The 23706-nt window shown below is 37.8% G+C and overlaps 2 protein-coding genes and 1 pseudogene across 3 annotated transcripts; all 3 read left to right on the top strand.

Moving 5' to 3' along the window:
- The first annotated feature begins 4473 nt into the window (after positions 1–4473).
- LOC116213215 (protein SUPPRESSOR OF K(+) TRANSPORT GROWTH DEFECT 1) lies at positions 4474–5531 on the top strand. The gene has a single exon (XM_031548073.1). It carries the CDS (start codon positions 4806–4808, stop codon positions 5124–5126), a length of 321 nt encoding a protein of 106 aa, XP_031403933.1. The 5' UTR covers positions 4474–4805; the 3' UTR covers positions 5127–5531.
- Positions 5532–11276: 5745 nt separating this feature from the next.
- Positions 11277–17414, top strand: LOC116213347 (annotated as a pseudogene).
- Positions 17415–18974: 1560 nt separating this feature from the next.
- LOC116213346 (lysine histidine transporter 1-like) lies at positions 18975–23706 on the top strand. Of its 2 annotated transcripts, XM_031548233.1 has the most exons (8): positions 18975–19144; positions 19977–20134; positions 21294–21677; positions 22159–22552; positions 22675–22780; positions 22922–23013; positions 23179–23247; positions 23420–23706. In XM_031548233.1, the coding sequence occupies exons 1-8, from the start codon at positions 19130–19132 to the stop codon at positions 23516–23518; spliced, it is 1317 nt and encodes a 438-aa protein (XP_031404093.1). In that variant the 5' UTR covers positions 18975–19129; the 3' UTR covers positions 23519–23706. The 2 variants fall into 2 exon arrangements, with proteins under 2 accessions (XP_031404093.1, XP_031404094.1); XM_031548234.1 differs by lacking the exons at positions 18975–19144; positions 19977–20134 and adding an exon at positions 21123–21203.

The raw sequence follows: 23706 nt of genomic DNA, 5'->3' as shown, positions 1-23706 counted from the left end.
TGGATTGTTATCTACAGTTGATGGCGGCAAGAGAAGTTCTACCAGATGATATAAATTATAAACAATCAAATTCTATTGATAATACTACTTCGGCTTTTTCATTAACTTTTCGCGTACTAGCTACCTTACAGGAATGATTCGTATGCATCCTCCGCGGCCTCTTGTTCTTTTATAGATAACAATAAAGATTTTATTATAATTCTGGCATTATACCTTCTTTTTTTTAAGAATAAAGACGACAAATTTTTCTCATGTACAGTAATTATCATATCGTTTATATCTCATCTCATCTCATCATCATCATCATAAATAATTTAAAGCTGGGCCATATGTCTGTGGGGGCGAGGGTTGGGTTTTCCCGCCCTTACCCCCACCATTTCCAAAAAAAAGAAAAAAAATGATATTACGTGTCATTTTATTCGGATCAAATTTGAAAATTCTAAAAAGGCATAACGCATAAACACCGATCTTACGATCGGATCTTTTGACATAATGCGAGCTCATATTACGTGGTACTTTATTTGGATCGAATTTGAAAACGCAAAAGAGAATGGGGGAATTTTTTTAAAAACATAAACGATCTACTCCAATTGCCTATCGGAATATAATCACGTCGATGCAACCCTTGGAAATAACAGGTTTGCTTTTCAGCTCTAGAGTAAGAACCATTTCCAATTGCCTATCGGAATATAATCACCTCGATGAGACCCTTGGAAATAATAAGTTTGCTTTTCAGCTCTAAAGTAAGAACCAATGCATTAAGTGGTCCAACTCTAATGACACACCTAACTTGGCATGCCCTGTTCACCGACATAAAGAACGAATCGCCTAAAATTATGCTAACAAACGGTGACTACGGGTGGTTTGGTATGGAGATGACCCCGTCCTCGCTCTTGGAGAGCCCGTTCTTCGACAGCAAGGTTGTCGGGCCGGATGCGGACATGGCGATCTGGGCGAGCCATTGGAGTGCTCGATGGTTTTTAGGCATAGGGATGTGGGGACAGAGGTTCAGATGTGCTGACACATGGCGCCGCCTCATTTGTTTTTTCTCACTTCTCCAACTGCTCTTTTTATTGTTTATTACAAACTAGGTTGATGACGTGCATGTAAAATTTAGTGCAAATATAAAGTAATTTCATCTTAAAATTAGCTAACCTTATATACATAATTGAAATATTTAACTTACAAAGAAATACTTCTTTTTAAAATATATAGATATAGATAACAAATTGAATTGATTCAAATTGTTCGACGCTTATTCCTCTTAAGTAAGGTCTTGAGATTCGAGTCTTGTGAATGGAGAAAATTGACCCTATGAGAGTTTTACCCCTTAGTAGATCGACCATACTCGATTGGATTAGTCGGAGACTCATTGAATTTTCGATTACCAGAGTACACATCAAAAAAAAAATATATAGATATATAGATAATAAAATTGATATAAATAAACTAAAAAATAATTTACTTAATTAAATATAAATCAATTTCAAGATATAAATTATATTCCATCTAATTGCACATATAAAGACAATAATACTTGTATATATAACTAAATATTTAACACATTGAGAGAAATAAGCTGGTTAGATTAGGGGCAGGAAGGTGGGAATTTTCTAAGATAGAAAAGATGGTCGACAGAGTTAATTTTATTTTATTTGACTTCTGAATGATAGATTGTTTATAGGATATTTGGTACGTAAATAATTAAATATGTATAAAAAAATTATATCTCAAGATGCTCTTTACATTATTGAGTAAAAAATTTTGTTGTGTTTGGTTTTAGAGTTTTAATTGGTTTGTAATGATTGTGTTATTGAATTATGAGAAAAAGTGTGAAAAAGTAATGAATAGTTGAAAAAAATAATATGTTCTTGAATTGTGGAAAAAATAATGAATAGTCGAAAGAATTTATAATTAATCTGGAAATAAGAGATATGAGGGGTATCCTGAATCTCCTTAAGATGCTTTTGGAGTGTACGAAGGAGTGACTGTGTCTCTTGATGGTGCCTGCCAACCTTGTTGTCAAGTTGGTTGACTTTATAATTGATTGTTTTGAGAGTGTATCATGGTATGTAGAAGCACAATGGGACTATGACAGCCTAATCGATCCACTAAGGGGTGAAGCTCTGCTAGAATTTTCTTTACTTCGAAGACTCGAACCCGAAATCTTAATTAAGGGGAATAAGCGCCGAATTGCTTAAACTAACTCTTATTGGTAATTATTTATTTATTTTATAATTTGAGAAAACGAAAGGCGCCCGTGCAAAGGACCATTAAATATGGAAAATGAATATCTCCGAAATTTCATTCATCTTTTTCTTTTTTAATCTTCGAAACTCAATTAATATTTCTTTTTGGGCCTTGATTTCATTGTAATTATATGGGGAAAACTACTTAAAAAAACATTTGTGTGTTTGGTTTTAGAGTTAAATAAAGTTGAGTTTTGATTTTAATTGAATTGTAATGATTGTGTTGTTGAATTATGAGGAAAAGTATGAAAAAGTAATGAATAGTTAAAAGAATTTATTATTAAAAATTAAATTAAGTGTAATGGAGTTATATGTGAGTTTATATATGGGGTCCACCTTTTTCAATCGGAAGAGTTGATTTTTTGTTGTGTAATGAGTAGAGTTAAAGTTAGAGTTAAAATCTTAAAATTAGATTGTAAAATTAGACGAGGTAATAAACTTTGCACTTTTTTTTTGTTTTTACGTTTTACCGCGAAGTAACTTTTTTGACCGAAGAATACACAGACTTCTTGTTTTTATCATCATCTACCATCCGTTATCATTTCCGTTCGAGACGCTGACGTGGCCACCTGACGGAACTGACTTGGCTAACGGCGTGTGAAGTGGCACGAATGGAGATTTGAGTTTGCTTGGTGGGGCCCAATCCCCCCCACACACTCTCTCCCCTTGTTCTTCTTCTTCCTTCTTCTTCTAGCTCGGGGAATCGGCGAGGCGAGCGGAGGAGAGCAGATCTCCCTGCATCTCCTTCCTCCTCCTTTCCTTCTTCAGCTGCTTCCCACTTCTAGTCGTTGCTCTTGCCACCCCCTCGCTTCCCCCCTCCCAGCAAATAGAAAAGCTCTTCAGATCCCTCCTTCCCACTTCTCCTCCCGCCACAGCTTCACCTCCTCCCCCCATGGGCGCAACCCCCTTACCAGCGCGGAAGCTCTTTCTTCTCTCTCTCTCTCTTTCTCATTCCTTTGATAATTTTTGTAGGGAAGCTCTTTCTCTTCTTTCTCTCTCTTTTTCTTTCCTTCGAGTATTTTTGCATGGAAGCTCTTTCTTTTCACTTTCAAGTTACAACCATCACCAGAAATACCCCAACTGCACAAGACTTTCTTTCCCTCCCTCACTCACACTCATTCCAGTCTCTCTCTCTACTTGCTTTTTCTCATGTCTGTACGTAATATATATGCATGTATAATTGTATATAAGCTCTGCTCATTTACTTCTCTCCTCCCTCTCCTCTCTGTTCTCCCACACATTTCTCTCTCTAGGCCACCATCGCCTTCCTTCTCCTATAATCTGGTGTACATATATATATGCAAGCCTCACTCTTTCTTAATTTTGGATTGGGGAATTTAATAATACAACCTCTCGTGAAGAGAAATAAATTGAAACAGACAATATACTTTCCCAAACAATAATAACAATGACAATGTTGGTTGCGTTATGTTATGTCATGGTATGGTCAATGTTATGTGAAGACTTCTGTTGTTTTTGATGTATGATTGTGCAACAGAGAGGTTGATCCTTCTCAGTTGTGTTTGTGGATCATCGGTTAATGACGAGTTCAATGAATATTGTTTTGAATATGCTTCCAGAATGATGGAAATATTTATTATCGAGATGATACTGTTGTATTTGTGATTTTGTACACAGGTTGTCTATTCTTTTGTAGGTATATGAAAATACAATTACAAGTAATATAAATATAATAAAGTGTGGGAAATTGACAATCTATATAACCGTAGCTCAACGGTTAAGGAGATTGTCAGGGAGGAGAAGGGAGCACGTAGGAAGGTCACGGTTCTAATCCTCAAAAAATCAAAGAAATAAAAAGACTTGAGTGGCTAGGAACGATTGCCACGCGACTACCGTTTTAAAAAAAATATGGAATTACTCTCTCGGTAAATTGGCCAATTTTTATTAAATACCAAGGGAATTTTTCCTCGGTAAACACGCTTATTTTAGTAGTAACTCGCGATTGTTAATTGCATTGGATAAAATGGGTGTGTATTCATCTTTGAGCTGCCCTTTTCAATGTGAATCATTCATGCTTGAAAAGTGAAAAAAAGGACAATGCAAAATGGATTGTTGGCAGATATTATAATTACTGATTAGGTGCAATTTTAGAATGAGTGGCTGGCACGATCCAAAAGTCAACAAAAGGGATTTTGACTTTTATGGGCTATGCAGCTGTGGGTGTGTGTGTATATATATATATATATATATATACCGCAGCAAGTCATAGCAGCGTGACCTTATAATTTTCTCCTCGCATCGTTATCTCTATTGTTTCCACTTCTTCCCAGGGCCAATCAAGCTTGATCTGGCTTCTCTTCTTGATTTCAGGTCGTCAGAGCTTAACAGCCGAAGCACGAAGAAGAGTTGATTGGAGCTACCAAATTCTAGGATTCCTGCAACCATCCGTTGATTGGGACTCCTCCCTGTATGCGATCCTCCAGCTCCCGCCCCTGAACGATGTACAGCAACTTCAAGGAGTAAGCAATCGAGTACGTCAAGCAGGCGGTGCAGGAAGACAATGCCGGGAACTACGCCAAGGCCTTCCCCCTATACATGAACGCGCTCGAGTACTTTAAGACGCACCTCAAGTACGAGAAGAACCCTAAGATCCGGGAGGCCATCACCCAGAAGTTCACCGAGTACCTCCGCAGGGCTGAGGAGATCAGGGCCGTGCTTGACGAATGTGGAAGCCCCAGGCCTGCCTCGAACGGGGATGCCACGGTCGCCACCCGCCCCAACAAGAAGCCCAATGATGGAAATGGTCATGGCGACGAGGATGATGCGAACAAAGAGAAGCTGAGGGCGGGGTCGGATTCCGCCATCACACGGGAGAAGCCTAAGGTGAAGTGGTCATTTTGCTGCAATTGCCCCTAGCTAGTTTGATGCCGTCATTATCTTCGCTGCAGCGTATTTAATTCCTTACAATGGCTTCCCTTTGATGGTCCGGAACTCAATGTGGTAAATGAGATTGACTAGATCTGTGGCTATTATATGATGAAGGAAGCGCATGTCGATGGGCTCGTATTCATGTTCGTCCGCAACATATTCTCAAGTTATGAAATTTCTTGGTACTTGGGTTTTTTGAGTAAGCTATCCTCAAATTCAAATTCTTGCATGAGTTACATTATAATACAGTGAAGTCTTTCTATCTACTGGTAAAGGGATGAAAGCGAGTGAGGAGAGAATTAGAGAAGAGAACAATAGGTAGTGAAAGGAAGAGGGGAGTGATCAATATGTATAATTTTCGGGCGGTCACGTTGAAGAATTTCCTTTGGGGTATGATTAGTTTATTTTATCGTGGACGTGCAAGCAAATTGTGACATATTGCATAATTAGATAAATATCTTATAATTATTGCCCTGTGTATGAAAATTCGAACCACCCCTTTACTCTTCTTTTTTTTTTTGTATTTTTGGCATTATTAATTTTACGTCCATTGGTCCGACTTCCCTACATATGTTCATTGCTCAACATCTCTAAATATATAGAGTTTTATATTTTTCTACGTCTATGCACATTTCTGAATGCTTTTCAATAAATTAATGGATAAAAATTTGGATCTTTTGGTGCGGATTATTGACTATATTTACACATACAGAATTCGGCCAAAAAATATTATACATTAAAAAATTAGCATATTTTCTCTCCTTTTTTTATAACTAAAAACTGCGACAATTGATGTAATATTCCACTAGACAGTAATTAGTTAGCTGATTCTTTAATAAAATCTGATATATATATATATGTATATATATAATTTATTGATATTATCAAGTTACGAGGAACATTGCATTGGCCCAACAAAAGTAACGTGTATTACTTATGCATGTAAAATGAGAATTAGTGAGCAATATGTATATGACCTGCTGACACCACTGTTCAATTTCAAATCCTGATTCTCCTAGTTCTAAGTCAACCTTATGTCTATTAGTACATGAATAAATCTCATCTCATCCACACTGTCAACACAAACACATACGGAAATGAAAGTGAAAAAGAAAATGATGGAGATAGCTTAATTACAAAAATCAATCCAGCCTCACTCTACATAAGACGCTACTCCACCTTGCCTGTCTGATCACACATGCGAAGACAACATTATCTCAGGGCTCCAGATCTCTTCCGCAGAACCTCACTGAGACGGGACAGACACTATATGAAATATGTCATAGTAAGTTTATGATGCATGAAGCTGGAATTTCTTTTGGTGAACCTCCAATTGTTGAGTAAGGTAACATTTCTAAAAGCAGGAAATTCTTTTAGTGAGCATCCAATTAATTCAATGTAAGGTAACAACATTGATTATTTATTTAAGCTAGAAGAGTACGGCTTGAAACAAATCTGTGTATAGTAACACAAGCATAAAAGTCTATATGATTCCACTTAAAAAGCAAGAGCAATGGGAAGATCATGACGAAGAGGAAATTAAAAATATCATAATAAGAAAGGCAAAGGGAAGGTCATATCGTAATGCACAATCCAAAATCCTATGTTGTGCAAAGGAATTCAGATAAAAAGCAACCGCAAGATTGTGTACATCTATGTAAATATAAATAGAGCAAGTATAATCTTAATCTAAAGACAACAGGGGAAAAATTACAATGGAATTGTTTATACCTATTTTCCGTAATTCGTGAAGACTGCCGAGTCGTGATGTGTAATTAGTGATCCCGATGATTTTTCCGGCTTTTGAGAGTATGTTGGTTCGGGTTGAAGAGCGGGCTTTGAGCATCATGTATGGGCCGAGTCGGATTGGATCCCAAGTTTTGAAGTCAGGCCCATATTGAAAGAAGCCCGAGACATTCAAGGAGAGGCCCAATTGAAAGAAGCCCAGCAGGGTGAGCCATGATGGCAGATATATGTATGGACGTGCGAATTTTCAACAGAGGCGGTGGAGATTTATTTTCCTTGGCAGCCTATTATTCTTAGTGAGCAAGCATGTGATATTCTCAGATATCTTCGAACTTAGATGATGAATAAGTCGGATATCTCTCTAATATATTTTGTTATTTTATTTCTATTTAGGCTAGATAGTCAATTTTCTATTTGAACAATATCTCGATATCTCGTATTTTATAGGCGTATCTATTTAGATAGATTTTCTATTGTTTCATGTAAACATCTATAAATACTTGATTCGGAATTCATTGTAATCCCCCTTCGACACACCTATCAATCGCATTACACTTTTTCTATATTTTCTTTCTAGTACTTTACTTTTGTGGCACTTACAATATTGCACTTTCAATATCTACCTCTCTAATACTTTAATACCATGCACCTTTAATTCCTTACAACCGCCAATCATTCGGCACCTATCCTTCTACCCCTTTTCGAGCTTTCTAGTAAGGAACGACCTTTCACCCGAGCTTAGGTTTTCGGACCTAGGTGCGGTTTCTCTTGACTTTACAAGCCTGAGATCCATACGCCACAAATCTTCTGGGATTCGTGGTTGCATCATTCTAAGGACCGGCTTCCAAGCCGTCTATTCCATCGACTCTAAGTTCCGGCCTAGATTTCTTATTTTCAGCCATTGAAGACCGAGAACCATCCTTTGCATAGTCTTAGTATCCGTGATTCAACATAGCATGAAGAAATAGTGGAAAACTCATAGCGGCTAAATCCTCGAGCTGTGATATCGTCTTAGTCGCATTCAACCGTTTACTTCATCTATTTGAAACTCAGCCGCCGTTCAGTCCCGCGGACTCTCGAGGTCGTGGTACGAATCTGCATCGGTGGGGCTAGCTGGTGTCGCGTCGGTTTCTATTCTCTTAAGATAGTGCCTTGACACACCTGGTTTTCTCATCATCTACCCTTCGGCGATTTTCGGCGTGAACAAACAGGAATGTACTGGGGTTGATATTTAACAGGAGCAAAAGAAATGATAGATGGTGATGGCGGCTGATGCTGCTGCTCTGGCAGCGGAAAGCACCCTATACCAACAGCCCTTACCCGGGACCATGTTCCAATGATTGTTGTGAACAACGAGTCTCCTTTTTTATTCTAGTGTAAGCTGAGCATAACAATTGCAGTATTGTTGGATAAATTTTTAAATAAAATGGGCCTAATTCAGACTCAAGCTCATATGCAACCTAAAAGCTTAAGTCAATGGGTTACTGGCCATTGTCTTTTTATAAACTTTCACATTTTTTTCTTTTCAACCTTTGTGGGACATTGTGTCCTCTCACATCATCAATTTTTCTCCAACATCCGGCCCTCACGTGATATCGTGTCGTTTTACACGAGCCACGTGACCTAAACCAATTGAGGGGACCACACAACTTAATCACACCCGCCCTCACTTTGATGTCCCGACATCGGACACAACGGGTGCCTGCTCGAGGCGCACGTTACACTTACACTCGAGCCTACAGGTCGTATAGACCCCCACGCATACGCGCCTTACACCGCACAAAGGGCGGCCATACACGCCCAGGATTATAACCATGGGCTCTGATATCAGTTGGATAAATTTTTAAATAAAATTGGCATAATTTAGACTCGAGTCCATATGCAATCTAAAGGTTTAAGTCAATGGGTTACTGGACCATTGTTTTTTTTATAAACTTCTCCATTTTTTTTCTTTTCAACCGATATGGGACGTTGTGTCCTCTCACATCATCAATTTTTCTCCAAAAGTATGTAGCCGCAAGGTGTTTCTTTCTTCTAGAATGAAGACATAAGAGACGAGCAAAGTGGATTCCGGATGGGGCTCTGTCCCATGCTATCAAATGATTTAAACGGCGAAAATCCCAAAAAGACAAGGAAGACAAATTTCCATAATAAACTCTGCACACTTATCAAGGGAAAAGGGAAGAGATAAAAAATTATAACATCTCATTTAAATGCACAACTGATGATGCAGCGAAGGCTTGGGGAATACATGTTATATTCCAACATATACTTTAATGCTTCTATACATGCAAAGGGAAAATTCCCATGACTAACTTTGAGTGGGCAAGGTCTCAAAGCATAGAGCCTCTTTAGGTAATTCTTTTCTTTTGTAGTCTTAACTTAAATTATTAGCGGCAATACAATAAACAAGGATTTGTTCAATTGTCTTCAAAATTGAGCCCAATTCCCATCCAAGATATCGAATAGCATTTTAAAGAACTATATAGATCAATACAAAAAAATATACTTATTCTACTAAAAAGTTATGGAACCAAGACAACCATATTCACAATAAACACAGTATATCTATACAAAAAAAAACATACTTATTTTACAAAAAAAATTGTGGACTAAGACCACAAATTCACAATAAATACAATATATTAATTAATCAGTATCAAAATGAACAACTTCAATCAAGCAATGATATATTAAATCTGGAGACAATCAACTGTGTAAATACTAATTCGGGAATTTGGTAAAAATAAAAGAATAGAACATATTAATGTGTGATGATAAGTCCATAGTTCATGGGAAGTATGAAGCAAATATATTTGGATAGTCGTTTTCGCATGACTTATTTTGACATTATGAAGAAAAAAAATTGAAATAGCAAGTAAGTTGGGACTGTACTTAGACCACCCCTTCCCTTCAAATTTCCGTCCAATACCAGCATAGGATTATTATATCAAGGTACCGTGCTATTAGGTCGCTCATAAAAGGGTAATAATTCCTATCACATGGTAGTTTTAAACACAGAAAGCTCAAGAGCTTCACGTTATATCTAGATAACTATATAGGTGCATAACCAATCACACTTGCAACTAAAGAGCACAAAGTTGTCAAACCAACAGATATATTACTTAGCTCCAAGGGGTTTAGCCTAGTGGTTAAATGGTTAAGGAGGAGCTCCAGTATCCACTCGATCTCGGGTTCGAAATCCCTTGGGGCCATCGGAGCGCTTTTGGCGTGGTTACCCGTACCGTGCATCGCCGGGGGTTCACAGAACCCTAGAAATTAGTCAGGCGAAGCCTAAATACCCGGATTAGCGAAAAAAAACAGATATATTACTTCTCATGATCAGATTTCAAGGGTAATGGCTTTTCTTTCTTTCCCCTATTTTTTTTCTTCCCCCTGGTTAATCAATGGCAATAGTTGGAAGTCTCAAATATAGGGGTAATAAGCAACAAGAAGGAAAGAAAGCAAAAATTAGGATCAGTACTCTAGGAAAGATTTAACTATATTTTCTTAATCGATTCAAGTCACGCAGGGCACCTCTTGAATGATTATAGAGAACCTCAAGGTTTCGTTTATAGCGAAAACTATCTGCAGGACATGATAGAACAGGAACCCGAATCCCAGCAAAGGATTGAGATGACAGATCAAAAGCAGGGTCATAACTTTTTCCAAGTCAAAAATTTTAACTTTAACTTTAACTCAACACACTACAAAATCATTTGTCCTTTTCCACAATCAAAATCAAAATTACTTTAACTCTGAAACCAAACGCACCATTAGTTGCTTATTTGCAATAAGGAGAAAAGAGTGGTACATGGAAGGTTAACAAGACCTCTAGTTAATCCTCTTCCCATGCTCAATCCAAAATATGTTGCTCAAACCGTCATGTTACTTAGTGGATATAAGTACGAAACCTAGCAGTCTGTGCTTGCAACCTTGTCTAGCATTTTAGAAAGAGGAACCGGGGTTTAGCAAATTGAATAGCACCCATTGGTTGAGTATCTACACATTCAAAGTATCCCGTTCCTCGGTGCTAAAAAGATTAAACGAGGAGCTAAAAATTTCGAGCCAATTTCCAATCTTTCAGGAAAGGCTTAGTTACTGGAAGCTTGTGTAGGTTTTCTCTTGGAATAATTGGTTCTTGCTCCTTGACCTCTACTACAACAACACCCGATGTTAGAACAGTTTTCTCCACTGATGATGCATGCTCCAAGCAATATATAACTACCTGCCAAAATTGGAATAATTTCTTCGTTTTTAGTATTCATATCTAGAGCATAAGGATATTTCAAGACCAAAACCCATGTATCATATAAGCTGAACAAACACGATGAATGAAGCAAACCAACCTTAACTTTTTCATGATTTTATTTGTTGAATGGGCAGATTGAGGAGAAATTAGAGAAGCAGAAGGAGATCGACGACTAGGTCCCGATCGCATCATCAAGGAATGCCAAATGGTGGTACTCTGCCTTCCACAATGTCACAGCCATGGTCGGAGCCGGTGTGCTGAGCCTCCCATATGCCATGTCCAAGCTCGGATTGTAAAATTTCCCTCCTTTACTCATGCTATCTGATAACCTGGAAATTGGTAGAACATTACTAAGCTTTCTGCTCCTCTTCTTATATCGATTCAGGGGTCCCGTTGTGGTTGTGCTAATCATCTCGTGGATCATAACCCCGTACACGCTATGCCAGATGATGGAGATGCACGAGATGGTCCCTGGGAAGAGGTTCGATAGGTACCATGAGCTTGGGCAGTATGCAATGGGGAGAAGCTCCGACTGTACATCATGGTCCCGCAGCAGCTTGTGGTCAATGCCAGTGTGGACATTGTGTACATGGTCACAGACGAGAAGTCACTCCAGAAGTTCCACAAGCTTGTATGCTCGGAACCCTGCAAGGATATCAAGCTCACCCGGTTCATTGTGATCTTCCCTTCCGTCCACTTCGTTCTCTCCGACCTCCCAAGCTTCAACTTGATCTCAGGCATCTCTCTTGCCGCTACTGTTATGTCTCTAAGGTAGGCTCGAGCTCGCTTCTCTCTGTGGCATTCCACTCTGCTTACTTGGACACCAAGCAAGCACATAGTTTCCTGTCATTTTTACTACAAATTATGCAAGAAGAAAAGACCTAGCAGGGAAAACTCCTAACACTAACAGACGAGCTCTTTCATATTTTGAGATTTCTATGATGAAACCAAGTTTGATGTATAACCGGGTATGGCTGCAGTTATTTGACAATTGCTTGGACAACTTCGATACACAAGGGAGTCTAGCCCAACGTGGAATGCGGTTACAAGGCCAAGAGCGCTGCCGGAACTGTGTTCAACTTCTTAAGTCCCCTTGGCGACGTGGCCTTTGCCTACGCGGGGCACAATGTGGTCCTGGAGATTCAAGCGACGGTCCCTCCACTCTTGAGAAGCCATCCAAGGGCCCAATGTGGAGGGGAGTGGTCGTTGCATACATAGTTGTGGCATTGTACTACTTCCCCGTGGCCCTGATCGGGTACTGGATGTTCGGGAATGAGGTCGAGGACAACACTCTATTCTCATTGGAGAAGCCTGGCTCATTTCCATGGCTAATATGTTCGTTGTTGTCCACATTATCGGAAGCAATCGAGTGTATAGATCATAAATCATTGCATCTTTTCCTTTTCCAGAGCCAAATGTGCCATAAAGACCGAATACTTAACGATTTCGATCATTTGATTATGGAAAAAGCCACATTTTTACAAGTGATACTGGTATTATTTGTCTGCAGATTTATGCAGTGCCAGTTTTTGACATGATAGAGATGGTATTGGTGAAGAAATTGCACTTCAGGTCGAGCAGACTTCTGCGTTTTATCAAACGAAAATTTTTATGTCAGTAAGTAAAACTAAACCTTATATACAGATTACCCTTGTCGAACTACTACATTTATGAGTTAGAACTAAAATTAGCATGTAATTTGCGTGGCAGCTTTTACAATGTTTGTTGCAATCACATTCCCTTTCTTCGGCGGTCTACTTGGGTTCTTCAGAGGGTTCGCTTTTGCCCTGATTACATGCTTCGTAAGCAAGCTTCAGCCCTTGACATTCTAGATATTTGCCTCACAGCTCTCATTATGTACTTCTTAGTAATTGTCCCATAGATCCTATATATATCTATATATATGAAGAAGAAATCATGTAATGAAGGGGATTCTTATTTGTACAAATGGTACTTCAAACTTGGAACGAGCATGAAGAAATTAGCAATATTTTTTTATCTTTTGAGTTGCTCTGCTAGATTGATCGCACAAGAACTTCCCTGTGTTCCTTTTGCTGCTTGTTTCAGCTTAACTGCACAATGTCGCTTGCAATCTACAAGCTGAAGAGGTTCATCTTATCTTGGTGGACCAATTTCACTTTAAAAAAAAAGGGTCTAGGCTGTTGCTTTTTTTTTACCTGTACCGACGCAAAAAGCATCGGCCTAGGCCCTCCCAACGTTTTTCTCAACACTTTTAGAAGCTTCGGGTTTGTACCGTTGTTATATGCTTCTCGACATTTTTCCAAAAGCGTCGCAAAAATCCATCCTAGACCAATGCTTTTCAAGGGTCGGCTGAAAACCAAGTCTAGGTTGACGCTTATTGCATCGGTCAAAACTATCCCTAAGCCAACACTTTTTATGTCGGGCCAAAACCATCCCTAGCCCTACGCTTTTTGTGTTGGCCAAATCCATCCTAAGTCGATATTTTTTGTGTAGAGCCAAAACCATCCCTAGGCTAACGTAAAATGTGTTGGCTAAAAGCCATGACTTGATCAACACTTTGCAAGCGTCGGCTAAAAGCATTCCTAGACCGATGTAAAAAGCATTGGCACATACCATTTTCAATTATTAAAAAAAAAAAGACAATCAATTGTCAGAAAATTGACAGCCCATTGTCCAAGGTGAACTTACCCAAGTCACCGCTGACAATAGGTTGTCAAATTTTTGACAATCGATTGTCATGCCCTATAAATTAAGAAAACAACATAAATCATTCAAAGAATCTCACCACAATACTCAACCACAACTTCTAATCGTCAAAATCTTGCATCAACTTCTTAAATCATTAAAAAATCATCATACATTAAGATTGTATTTGGTTTTAGAATTGAGTTGAGTTGAGTTTTGGTTTTAATTGGTTTGTAATGATTGTGTTATTAAATTATGAGAAAAAGTGTGAAAAGGTAATGAATAGTTGAGAGAAAGTAATGATTGTGTTATTGAATCGTGAAAAAAATAATGAATAGTTGAGAAAATTTAGTATTAAAAATTGAATTGAATGGTTAAAAAAATTGAAGAAAAAGAAAAATGTAATAATTGTGTTGTTGAATTGAAGATAAGTGAAGTAAGTGAAGTAGCGTTAGAAAATTTTTTGAATACCAAACGGGTTCTAAGAATTTCACCTTCAATTGAAAATGGGTAGAAGTAATGAAAGAAATTGAAAGAGAGAGTTCACTAGAATCAGAGGTACGGTTGAGGAGGGGCGTCAACTAGCATAAACAACTTCGAGAGATCAAGGGGGAGCCATTAGCAGCAGTAGCAACTTTAGGAAGGGACAAAAAGCTGCAACAAGAGGATGAGATGCAGGAACTCTAGCAGCACATTAAGAACGGATTTGAAGGAGGACCTTGGGACCATCATGTTGGTCTTCCCATGGTCGATGTGTCCGATGGTGTTGATGTTAATGTTCAGCTTCTTTCTCTCGAACTTCATGAAAGGTTAGGGCATGGTCTTTGGAGGGGTTGTTGTGAAGGTGATGATGGAGAAAGACGACGATAGAGGAGGTGAAGAGATGGATGACGATAATCAGGGGCGGAGCCAGCATATTAGCAGGGGGCAATTGCCCCCCCTGAACTTTAAATGTTTTAAAATTTTACCCCAAAAGTATGTTTATTGTAACATTTTTGCCCCCTTTGCCCCCCTTGAACTTTGAATTTTTAAAATTTTACCCCAAAATTATATTTATTATAATATTTTTGCCCCCCCTCGACAGAAATCCCGGCTTCGCCCATGACGATAATGGAATTGATTTTGGAGGTAGATGAGGAGTAGAGGAGGTAGGAAGGTTGTGATGGTGATGGCAGTAGACTGAAAATGGTGGTAATGAAAGGGTGATGGAAGAAGATGGTGGAAGATGGCAGAGGAAGGGAAGAGGTTGTTTGTCTTTTGGGTGGCGGTTTAGAAGAAGAAGGGAGGGAGGGAATAAGGGAGGGTTGTCTTACATGCAGCCCAATCATTAAGGCTGCGTTTGATTTGTTAGTGTGATTTTAAAATCATGATTTTGATTTTGATTTTGATTTTGATTTTGATTGTGGAAAAAAACAAATGAGATGGTATTATAAATTTGACTTGGGAAACGTGTATTTTTGTCGTGTAGTGTGTTGAGTTAAAATCAAAATCATGATTCTAAAATCACACTAACTTTTCAAATGCAGTCTAAATTTTTGGGTTTTGAAATTTTGAAGGACTAGGCAGGAAAATTCGCGCTCAACTTATTTTTTTTTGGTTAAATAGCTTTGGCTAACGTTTCGTAAAATGTTGGCCCAAACAACCTTAGTTGACACTTAAAACGTCGGCTCACGTTGATTTCAGGTGACAACACATTGACAGCAGATATGACAACGTATTATCACATGAGATCTGGTTGTCTGGGCTGAAACAATAGATATGACAATATGTTGTCCTATCTGTTATCATATATAGAAGTCGAGTATTTGAGTGCTTTAGCTCCAAAATTCTTGTAAAAACATATAGAACTCATCAAGTCATTTACGTCCCTTGTATTAGAAGGGATGTTATTATCATAATCTTTAATTAAATAAAAGTATACCTTTGTTTGGAAGAGTAATTACTGCAAACATTCACCAACTATTTGAAACCAAGAGATTTTGGGATCAAATCTTACAAATATTAATTTTGTGGATCATGTTTTCTATACCTCCACCTATTAACATTACTTGAATATATATATATGTATGTATGTATGTATGTATGTATGTATATATTAATGTCATGAATTAAGGGTTGGAAACCCCAAAGAACGCTACATAAGCATTGATGTGTAACTGTTGGTCAAGGGAATTGCTAGTCATAAACAAGTAAGATGGCTAGTTAGAAGATAATCTAGTTGGTCAGTTTAACTCTTGAGTCTTATATAGTCAACTTCATGCTAATTTAAAGTAATTAATTCAGTATGTTTAAGTCCCTCTGATGAAACCTAATTACGTGTTTCAAGCAATGTATGAATATAATACATACTTTCTATTGTTCAACCGATCTCTTGTAATATTTGGTCCTACTTATTGAAAATGTTTGTTTCGGTTTCGAGGAAATCCAAGCCACAAGGAATTAAGTAGTTATTTTGGATGATTAAAATACTAGCGATTGACTTGGTTTGTATTAACTCTGGAAATATTTTGTGTGGACTTATCTTATAGGTTTTAGCATATATATGTTAGCATAAAAATTAAGTCATGAATATATAGATTTTTCCTAGAACAATCTCGTCTTGATCGAGCCTCTCAGAGTTCGTACTTTAACAATCGAAAACGTGATCCCACAAAGGGTTCGAAGCCATATACTTTTCTTAATAGAACACATCCAAAGTTTTTTTTTTGCAACATTTTTCATAAATAAATCAGTTTTTTGTTAAAGAGCCATTGTGAATTTGGGTCGATCAATAAGCCATAGCAATAAGCCGTTCTCTTCTCAATTGGAGACAACTATTGAAGACCGTCGTAAATTTAGTGTTGAAAGATTTATTTAATCAGTATCATCATCAATAATATCTTGTGTTCTATAACAATATATTTTCGTGAGGAGACAGCAGATTGCCCTTCCTATTACGATCACAAATATCGGTGACAATACTTTTGACAACAACCAGTGACAAAATCACAATCTGCTGATGCACTTAAAAAACACACCTGACAACATATTTGACAACATCCAGTATCAAAATGACAATCCGTTGACCAAAATTTTTGAATTTTTCGGCTAAGCGGAAACTTTCCTGCTCATTCTTTGGATTGTTTTAGGGGGGAAAAAAGACAAGGGTCTACGTTTGAGGCGTCGGCATAAATAGTTTTAGCCCGATGCTTTTGAAAAGGTTGGAAAAAGCACAAAAAAACGTCGGGATAGGGTAAATAAAAGACAACTCTTTTTAAAACATCGCCTAAAAATCAATCTATGCTGACGCTTTCTAGAGAGTTGGGAAAAGCTCCTCTAGGCCAATTTATCTCGTCGCTTTGCAAAGCGTCGAGAGAAAATAGTCTAGATAGTCCAATTTTATTGTAATGATTGGGTAAGTTCTTGCATCGAAGCAAAAGAGCTCGATCACCGTGATCACTCCAACATTGATCCTAAAGATATATATTGCTCAATCCGATAATCTGATTTGGGTCTCGGGTACTTGCAGATCTGCATCATATATATTCGGCATCTTCTTGATGGTTCTGTCGCCTATTGGATGATTGAGGCAGATCATACGTCAGGCCAAGGACTATGATTTCTACTCTTAGAAGTTCGGTTAAAAAGTTTGTTTGATTTCAAAGTGTGATTTTTAAAATCACACTTTAACTTAATTTTACCCACAACAAAATAAAATAACTCATACAAAGTCAAAGGGTGAGTCCCATTTATACCACTCTTTTTTTCACAACAAAACAAAATAACTCATACAAAGTTAAAGGGTGAGCCCATACATAATCATTTATACCACTCTTTTTTAAAATCAAAATCTAATTTTAAAATTATATTTTGAAACCAAATGCAGCATAAAAAGTTCAGCTCAATCTTATAGGCAAATAATTAATCAATACCGGGGGAAAAAAATTAGTCCAAGCAAGCCGTTAGTTATATATAGATCGTTCTGACATGCGATTAAGGGGAAACCGTTGAGTGGTGAATGTTCGGACAAATCAGAACTTCGTCTGCAGGTTTCTGTCGTTCCTTTCAAGCTTTTCGTTTACTGAATCAATCTCCTGTCAGTAAATGTTATCGGTCAAGTTTTTTAAGTTTATGCCATCACATGTGAATTTAACAGAGACAACATATATTGAAATAACCAAAATGAGACATCAAATTTAGGATTGGGCCTCCTTTCTGATTGAAAGAAAAATATATTACATCAGAACCGCAGTATTCATCTGGCGACTTCCCCGACTCATGCATATGGCCCCAGCATGATGTCACTGACACCCGTGACGACCATCCTCGATCCTGAGGACCATGTTGATCAATGTTGTTGGGAGAGGCCATACATCTTCTTCAAAAAAATCAAATATACTTCTATTAGAAAATAAGGAAAATTATTTCCGGGCATCATTTTTTAGATCAAAACAAACTCTTATTTGGTGAGAATAAGAATTTTAAAAAACGTGGTTTGAGTTGATTTTTTCAGATACAAACGTGATTTTCTCTAATATATTGATAGGTACTTATAAAAATTATTTATACTCATTATGTATTTGAAGTATTGATCAATAATTTATTTTGTTTTCGACAATGCTAAATTGGTTCTCAAACACTTTTAATTTATTTTGATATCATCAATTATTTTTTCGCAATTTTTTTAAACAAACCCTAAAACTAAAAGTCCTTCCACTGCAAATCATTAAATAAAACAAGTAAAAATGAATTCAATTTCAGCTTTAGCCGGCTGGCAATATAGTAATATTGGAAATTGGAAATTGGAAATTGGAAATTTGGAAATTAAAAAAAAATACCAATTACAAAATTAAAAATTAAAAAATGTCTTTTTGCTTAGTAATTTAAAAAAATGTTTTATATAAGTAGACAGCTGATATACGGGTGGATTGTAAACATATTAGAAATGGGATATATCGTGTGAATCTAGTCATAATCATAGCGCAACATACAGTATTTCTTCTGAAAATTCCAATTCCCTCACTAGCTAAATATGGCAAAAATCAATAAATAAATATCTTATGTTTTTAGCACCTCTTGGCAAATGGCACACTCGAATCTCTGTAATAAAGCAATGAGAGTCATGGGATCTGCTCGGATTCACATGGAAAGTATTGTCAATTTCCTTCATTTGGGTTATTAATTAATGATAAATCCAATTAAATTCGTAAATCTCTCGTTTCACTAATTATATAATTAGATCGATTCACACAAATCGCAAGTTCCGTTTTCCACTCGGTGGAAAATATTCTCTGGTCCAGAGTGAATTGGAGAACCCCGGCAGCTCCTATCGGGTCAGATCTCCAACATGGCAACCCCCGCGGTAACTTTTGCACCTATCACTAGCCTTTTTTCTTGTTTTCTTTTTTTCTTCATAAAGAAGGGATCAGGGGCGACCAGTGTTGCAACTCTAGGTGATCACGAGGCGTACGGATATGGATCTGAATCACCATGAAGAATGTTCGATAAGAGTCAAATCACATCAGGACCCAAGGCCTTTGTTTACGCTGAATGGGTTTTTTCGGTTTTCTGAATGGATAACGTGTTTTGCGTAGCAAATGCTTTCTGTTTTCTTTAACTTGCTAAGTGAAATTGGATGTGGGATATGAAATGAAACGACTCCGTTTGTTTTATGTTTTTTGCAGCCTAGAAAAATTATCATTTGAGGTTGAAAATTTTGTTTTGTCAAAGAAATGGAGGCTGAATGGAAATTGTTTTCTCAATTTTCTAATTTGGAGTACTCTTGTCCACTTTATTACATTATTTATTGTTACATAGAAAATTCTGGCCTATGTATTGAGGTTTTCATCACGAATTTGATTGAGGCTGGAAAACATTTTTTGCCGAAATTTAATCGCAATTTGTGAAATAAAAATATCAAATACTCATAAAGAAAGTGCATACATCAATTTGACTCGATCTGTTATTCACTGCTCTTCGAAAAGGTATTATAAAATTTTGATTTCTTTTTTTTTTTAAATTGTTTTTCGTATTACTTCTTTTCAAAGGTTTGCATCTGCTTAATTCGTCTGTTCTTATAAGGATAAGTGGAAATTGTGATGATATGACATTTAATAGAATTAAACAATTACGATGTTCGTTTTTTAAGAAATTGTAATAATTATTATTTTGCAAATATTCGACATTAACTACAGATCGACGATAAATTGGCGAAGCAGAAGGAGATTGACGATTGGCTTCCTATAACATCCTCAAGGAATGCGAAATGGTGGTACTCGACTTTCCACAATGTTACTGCCATGGTCGGAGCCGGTGTCCTCAGTCTCCCTTACGCCCTGTCCGAGCTTGGATGGTAATGCAATTGTATAATTTCTTTTATTGAAATTAATATTCGTAATCTTGCCTACTTCAAATAAATGTCGTTATTGTTGTTTATGAATACATTTTGAATTACTCATAAAAGAAATAGATAAAAAGCAGTGTTTTGCCTGCAAAATTAATTTTAACAAATAGCCTGAGAATTTTGATCTTATGGAAAAAGGGAAATTTTGGTTTGGGAATCATGGAATTTTTTTCTTGAAATAATGTTCATGCAATTTTTTTTTTGTTTCTAGATCTGTTTTCCATAATGTATATGCCTTATTTATTTATTTATTTGGCAAATTGCATTCTCTTGACAATATATTTTGGTCTCTCTTGTATTAAAAGCGTCCACTATAAACCAATTTTCGAAATAATCTTAAAAAAAGTTATTACGCCAGATATCCCATGATATTACCTGTTTCTTGAATATATCCCATAATTTAAAAATTATCCAAAAAGGTCCATGATTTACATATGGTTCCAAACCTATCACGGCGTTAATTTCTCCGTCAATATTTAACGGTGTTAGTGACGTGGAACATAAGTGAGCCTGTTCTTACCACTGTGGCCTTTTATCTGGGATAGATTTGAGAAAAAAATTAAAATCATGGAATAGATTTGGAGCCTACTTACGTTTCGTTAACGGATAAATTGACGGCGGGATAAATTTGGAACAAAATGTAAACCATAGGCTTTTTTAGGTAATTTTTAAAGTCTGGAATAGATTTGAGAAAACAGTAAAATCATGGGATATATAGCGTAATAGCCCCTCTAAAAAAATCTTCTTGAAAGAAAAAAGAAAATTATTTTATTTTCCTGAGTATGATTACTAGATGTTCTTAATTTATCTGCCGAGACTAATTATCGATCCCATATCAAGTTTTCTGAAGCAATTCTAATTAAACATGTTTTTCAAGTATTAGGTTGCACCCGAGAAACATATGTCTTCCTACGAAATTAAGCACGTACAATATTATCTCGATTTTCAATGATAGAAAATTTCGGACGGAAAGTTTGTTGGGAAAATATGTCGATTAGGGCTATTATAGTAGAATTTGGTACTTCCTCTGAAAAGCGAAATTTCTTGCGGCGAAGGTGATTTCATGCAAGTCTAATTCTAAATGTTGTGAAAATTGATGTGTTTCCAGGGGTCCCGGCGTGGTCATACTGGTCCTCTCATGGATCATAACCCTGTACACGCTGTGGCAGATGGTGGAGATGCACGAGATGGTTCCCGGGAAGAGGTTCGACAGGTACCACGAGCTCGGGCAGCATGCGTTCGGGGAGAAGCTTGGACTGTACATCGTGGTGCCGCAGCAGCTCATTGTCGAGATCGGGGTGTGCATAGTCTATATGGTCACGGGAGGGAAGTCTATTAAGAAGGTCGTTGACGTAATCACTGAGGGCGACAACCCCATCAAGCTTACCTATTTCATCATGATGTTCGGTGGCGTTCACTTTTTCTTGGTGCTCTTGCCCAACTTCAACTCCATCTCTGGCATCTCGGTGGCCGCAGCCGTCATGTCTTTGAGGTACTCTCTCAAGTCTTAGTTAGACTAATCTGCTCGTTGTGTTCCTGTATTTACTTAACTCAAGTGGCGAGAAGGGAGATTCCGTACTCACAAGTTTCCCTCCCAGTACAAGGGAGATTCCATAAGACCTACTAGGGAGATCGATAGAGGAATCAATACGAGCATTGGGAATCTCAGCGATGAGAATAGAATCGAACTAGGGCCTTCATAGTCCCAGCAGGGAGGGGTTACAGCACCAATAGATCAATGTCGGCTTCTGTAAAGTAATGTGCTCACTTTGTATGAACATAAACTGGCAGACCGGATGGAGTACTAGATGTCATGGATACAACGAGTCGGCTAACTTCTGGTTGTAGTTTTATTCTTGTTTACATGGTGTTGGATTTCAATATGCAGCACAGTTAGCCAGATAATTTATACGATGCGACTCGTTTTTGTGATGGATTCAGTTCATCTTTATATATGTGCCCTGTTTATGTAGCTACTCTACTATAGCGTGGGTGGCCTCGCTTCACAAGGGTGTGCAGGACGGCGTAGAGTATGGCTCAAAGTCAAAAAACACGTCGGGAGCCGTCTTCGGATTCTTCACTGCTCTTGGCGATGTGGCATTTGCATATGCAGGCCACAATGTCGTGCTGGAGATCCAGGCCACCATCCCATCCACGCCGGAGAAGCCCTCGAAGGGCCCCATGTGGAAAGGTGTGATCTTCGCCTACATCGTTGTGGCCTTGTGCTACTTCCCCGTCGCGCTGATCGGATACTGGATATTCGGGAACAAAGTCGAAGATAACATCCTCATATCACTGGAGAAGCCCGGGTGGCTCATCGTTGCAGCAAACATCTTCGTTTTCATCCACGTTGTTGGCAGTTATCAGGTATCTTCACACTCCTCCCAAATCTTCATATTTCCGTTCCTAAAGTATACGTATATGTTTGTACTCTTTCTTTCCAGTAATTAAATCGACAATGACATGTTCACAATTTGTCGGCACTGCAGATTTACGCGATGCCAGTCTTCGACATGTTGGAGACTGTTTTGGTAAAGAAGCTCCATTTCAAGCCCACAAAAATACTCCGTTATTCAACCCGGCTCTTATATGTTGGTAAATAATCCTAACAAGCTAGATCGGTCCCAGATCGAATCCCACCATATGTCATTCGGAATTTTTCATTTATATATACCTGTTCTAAGGTTAGACATTCGATTTCGACTTACCCAGAGCTGCATCTTGCTTTTTCTACAGCTTTTACAATGTTTGTGGGGATGACCTTCCCTTTCTTTGGAGGCCTTCTGGGATTCTTTGGAGGATTTGTTTTTGCTCCGACCACATACTTTGTAAGACCCTCCGCCACTTTTCATTGTGATTTTCTTTTTCTGGGTGAGACCACGACGTATATTAGCCTATTGGCTGAGACTAATCCCCGTTTGGACAACGGCTCGGCCCGGCCAGAGCTGCTTGAATTACTGATAATTGAAACATATTTTCAATGTTTTCCTCAGCTGCCCTGCGTCATGTGGCTTGCTATCTACAAACCAAAGAGGTTTGGTTTCTCTTGGTGGGCCAATTGGGTATGTTCTCTTCTAGCCATGGTTATTCATATGAACTTAAAAAGCGTGCAAAAGTTTGGCGCCCTCGAATTTGAACCATTCCTCACCCGCTACTTCGTTTTCTTATATAATCAATGTTTTCATATCTTTCTCTTCTTTTATTTTATGTATAGCATCTTGTTTGAATTGTCAGATCTGCATCATTGTGGGAATCTTGCTGATGATTCTGGCCCCGATTGGAGCGTTACGGTCGATCATACTTTCAGCAAAGAACTACCAATTCTACTCATGATTCAGCGGTAGCACGAAATATGTTATATAAGTTGTTACAGTTTCTTATCTGCATAGTTTGTTTAATCCCCCAAGACACGGAATGAATTGCCTTTGAATTTCGAACCATTAATAGTACTATTCGAATTACCTTAGCAATAAGATTCATGTATTCTGTCTGCTCTGTTTATATAAGATTCATTTGTCTCA

This window comes from Punica granatum, chromosome 7 (assembly GCF_007655135.1).
Source record: "Punica granatum isolate Tunisia-2019 chromosome 7, ASM765513v2, whole genome shotgun sequence".
Classification (NCBI taxonomy): domain Eukaryota; kingdom Viridiplantae; phylum Streptophyta; class Magnoliopsida; order Myrtales; family Lythraceae; genus Punica; species Punica granatum.
The sequence above is the reverse complement of the archived record's forward strand: the minus strand, read 5'-3'. Positions and strand labels throughout refer to the sequence as shown.

Coding starts and splice junctions, on each gene's coding strand:
- LOC116213215 (XM_031548073.1), top strand. CDS start 4,806: ATGAACGCGCTCGAGTACTTTAAGACGCACCTCAAGTACGAGAAGAAC.
- LOC116213346 (XM_031548233.1), top strand. Junction 22,553..22,674: donor ACGTTGTTGGCAGTTATCAG/GTATCTTCACAC, acceptor TCGGCACTGCAG/ATTTACGCGATGCCAGTCTT. Junction 22,781..22,921: donor AACCCGGCTCTTATATGTTG/GTAAATAATCCT, acceptor CTTTTTCTACAG/CTTTTACAATGTTTGTGGGG.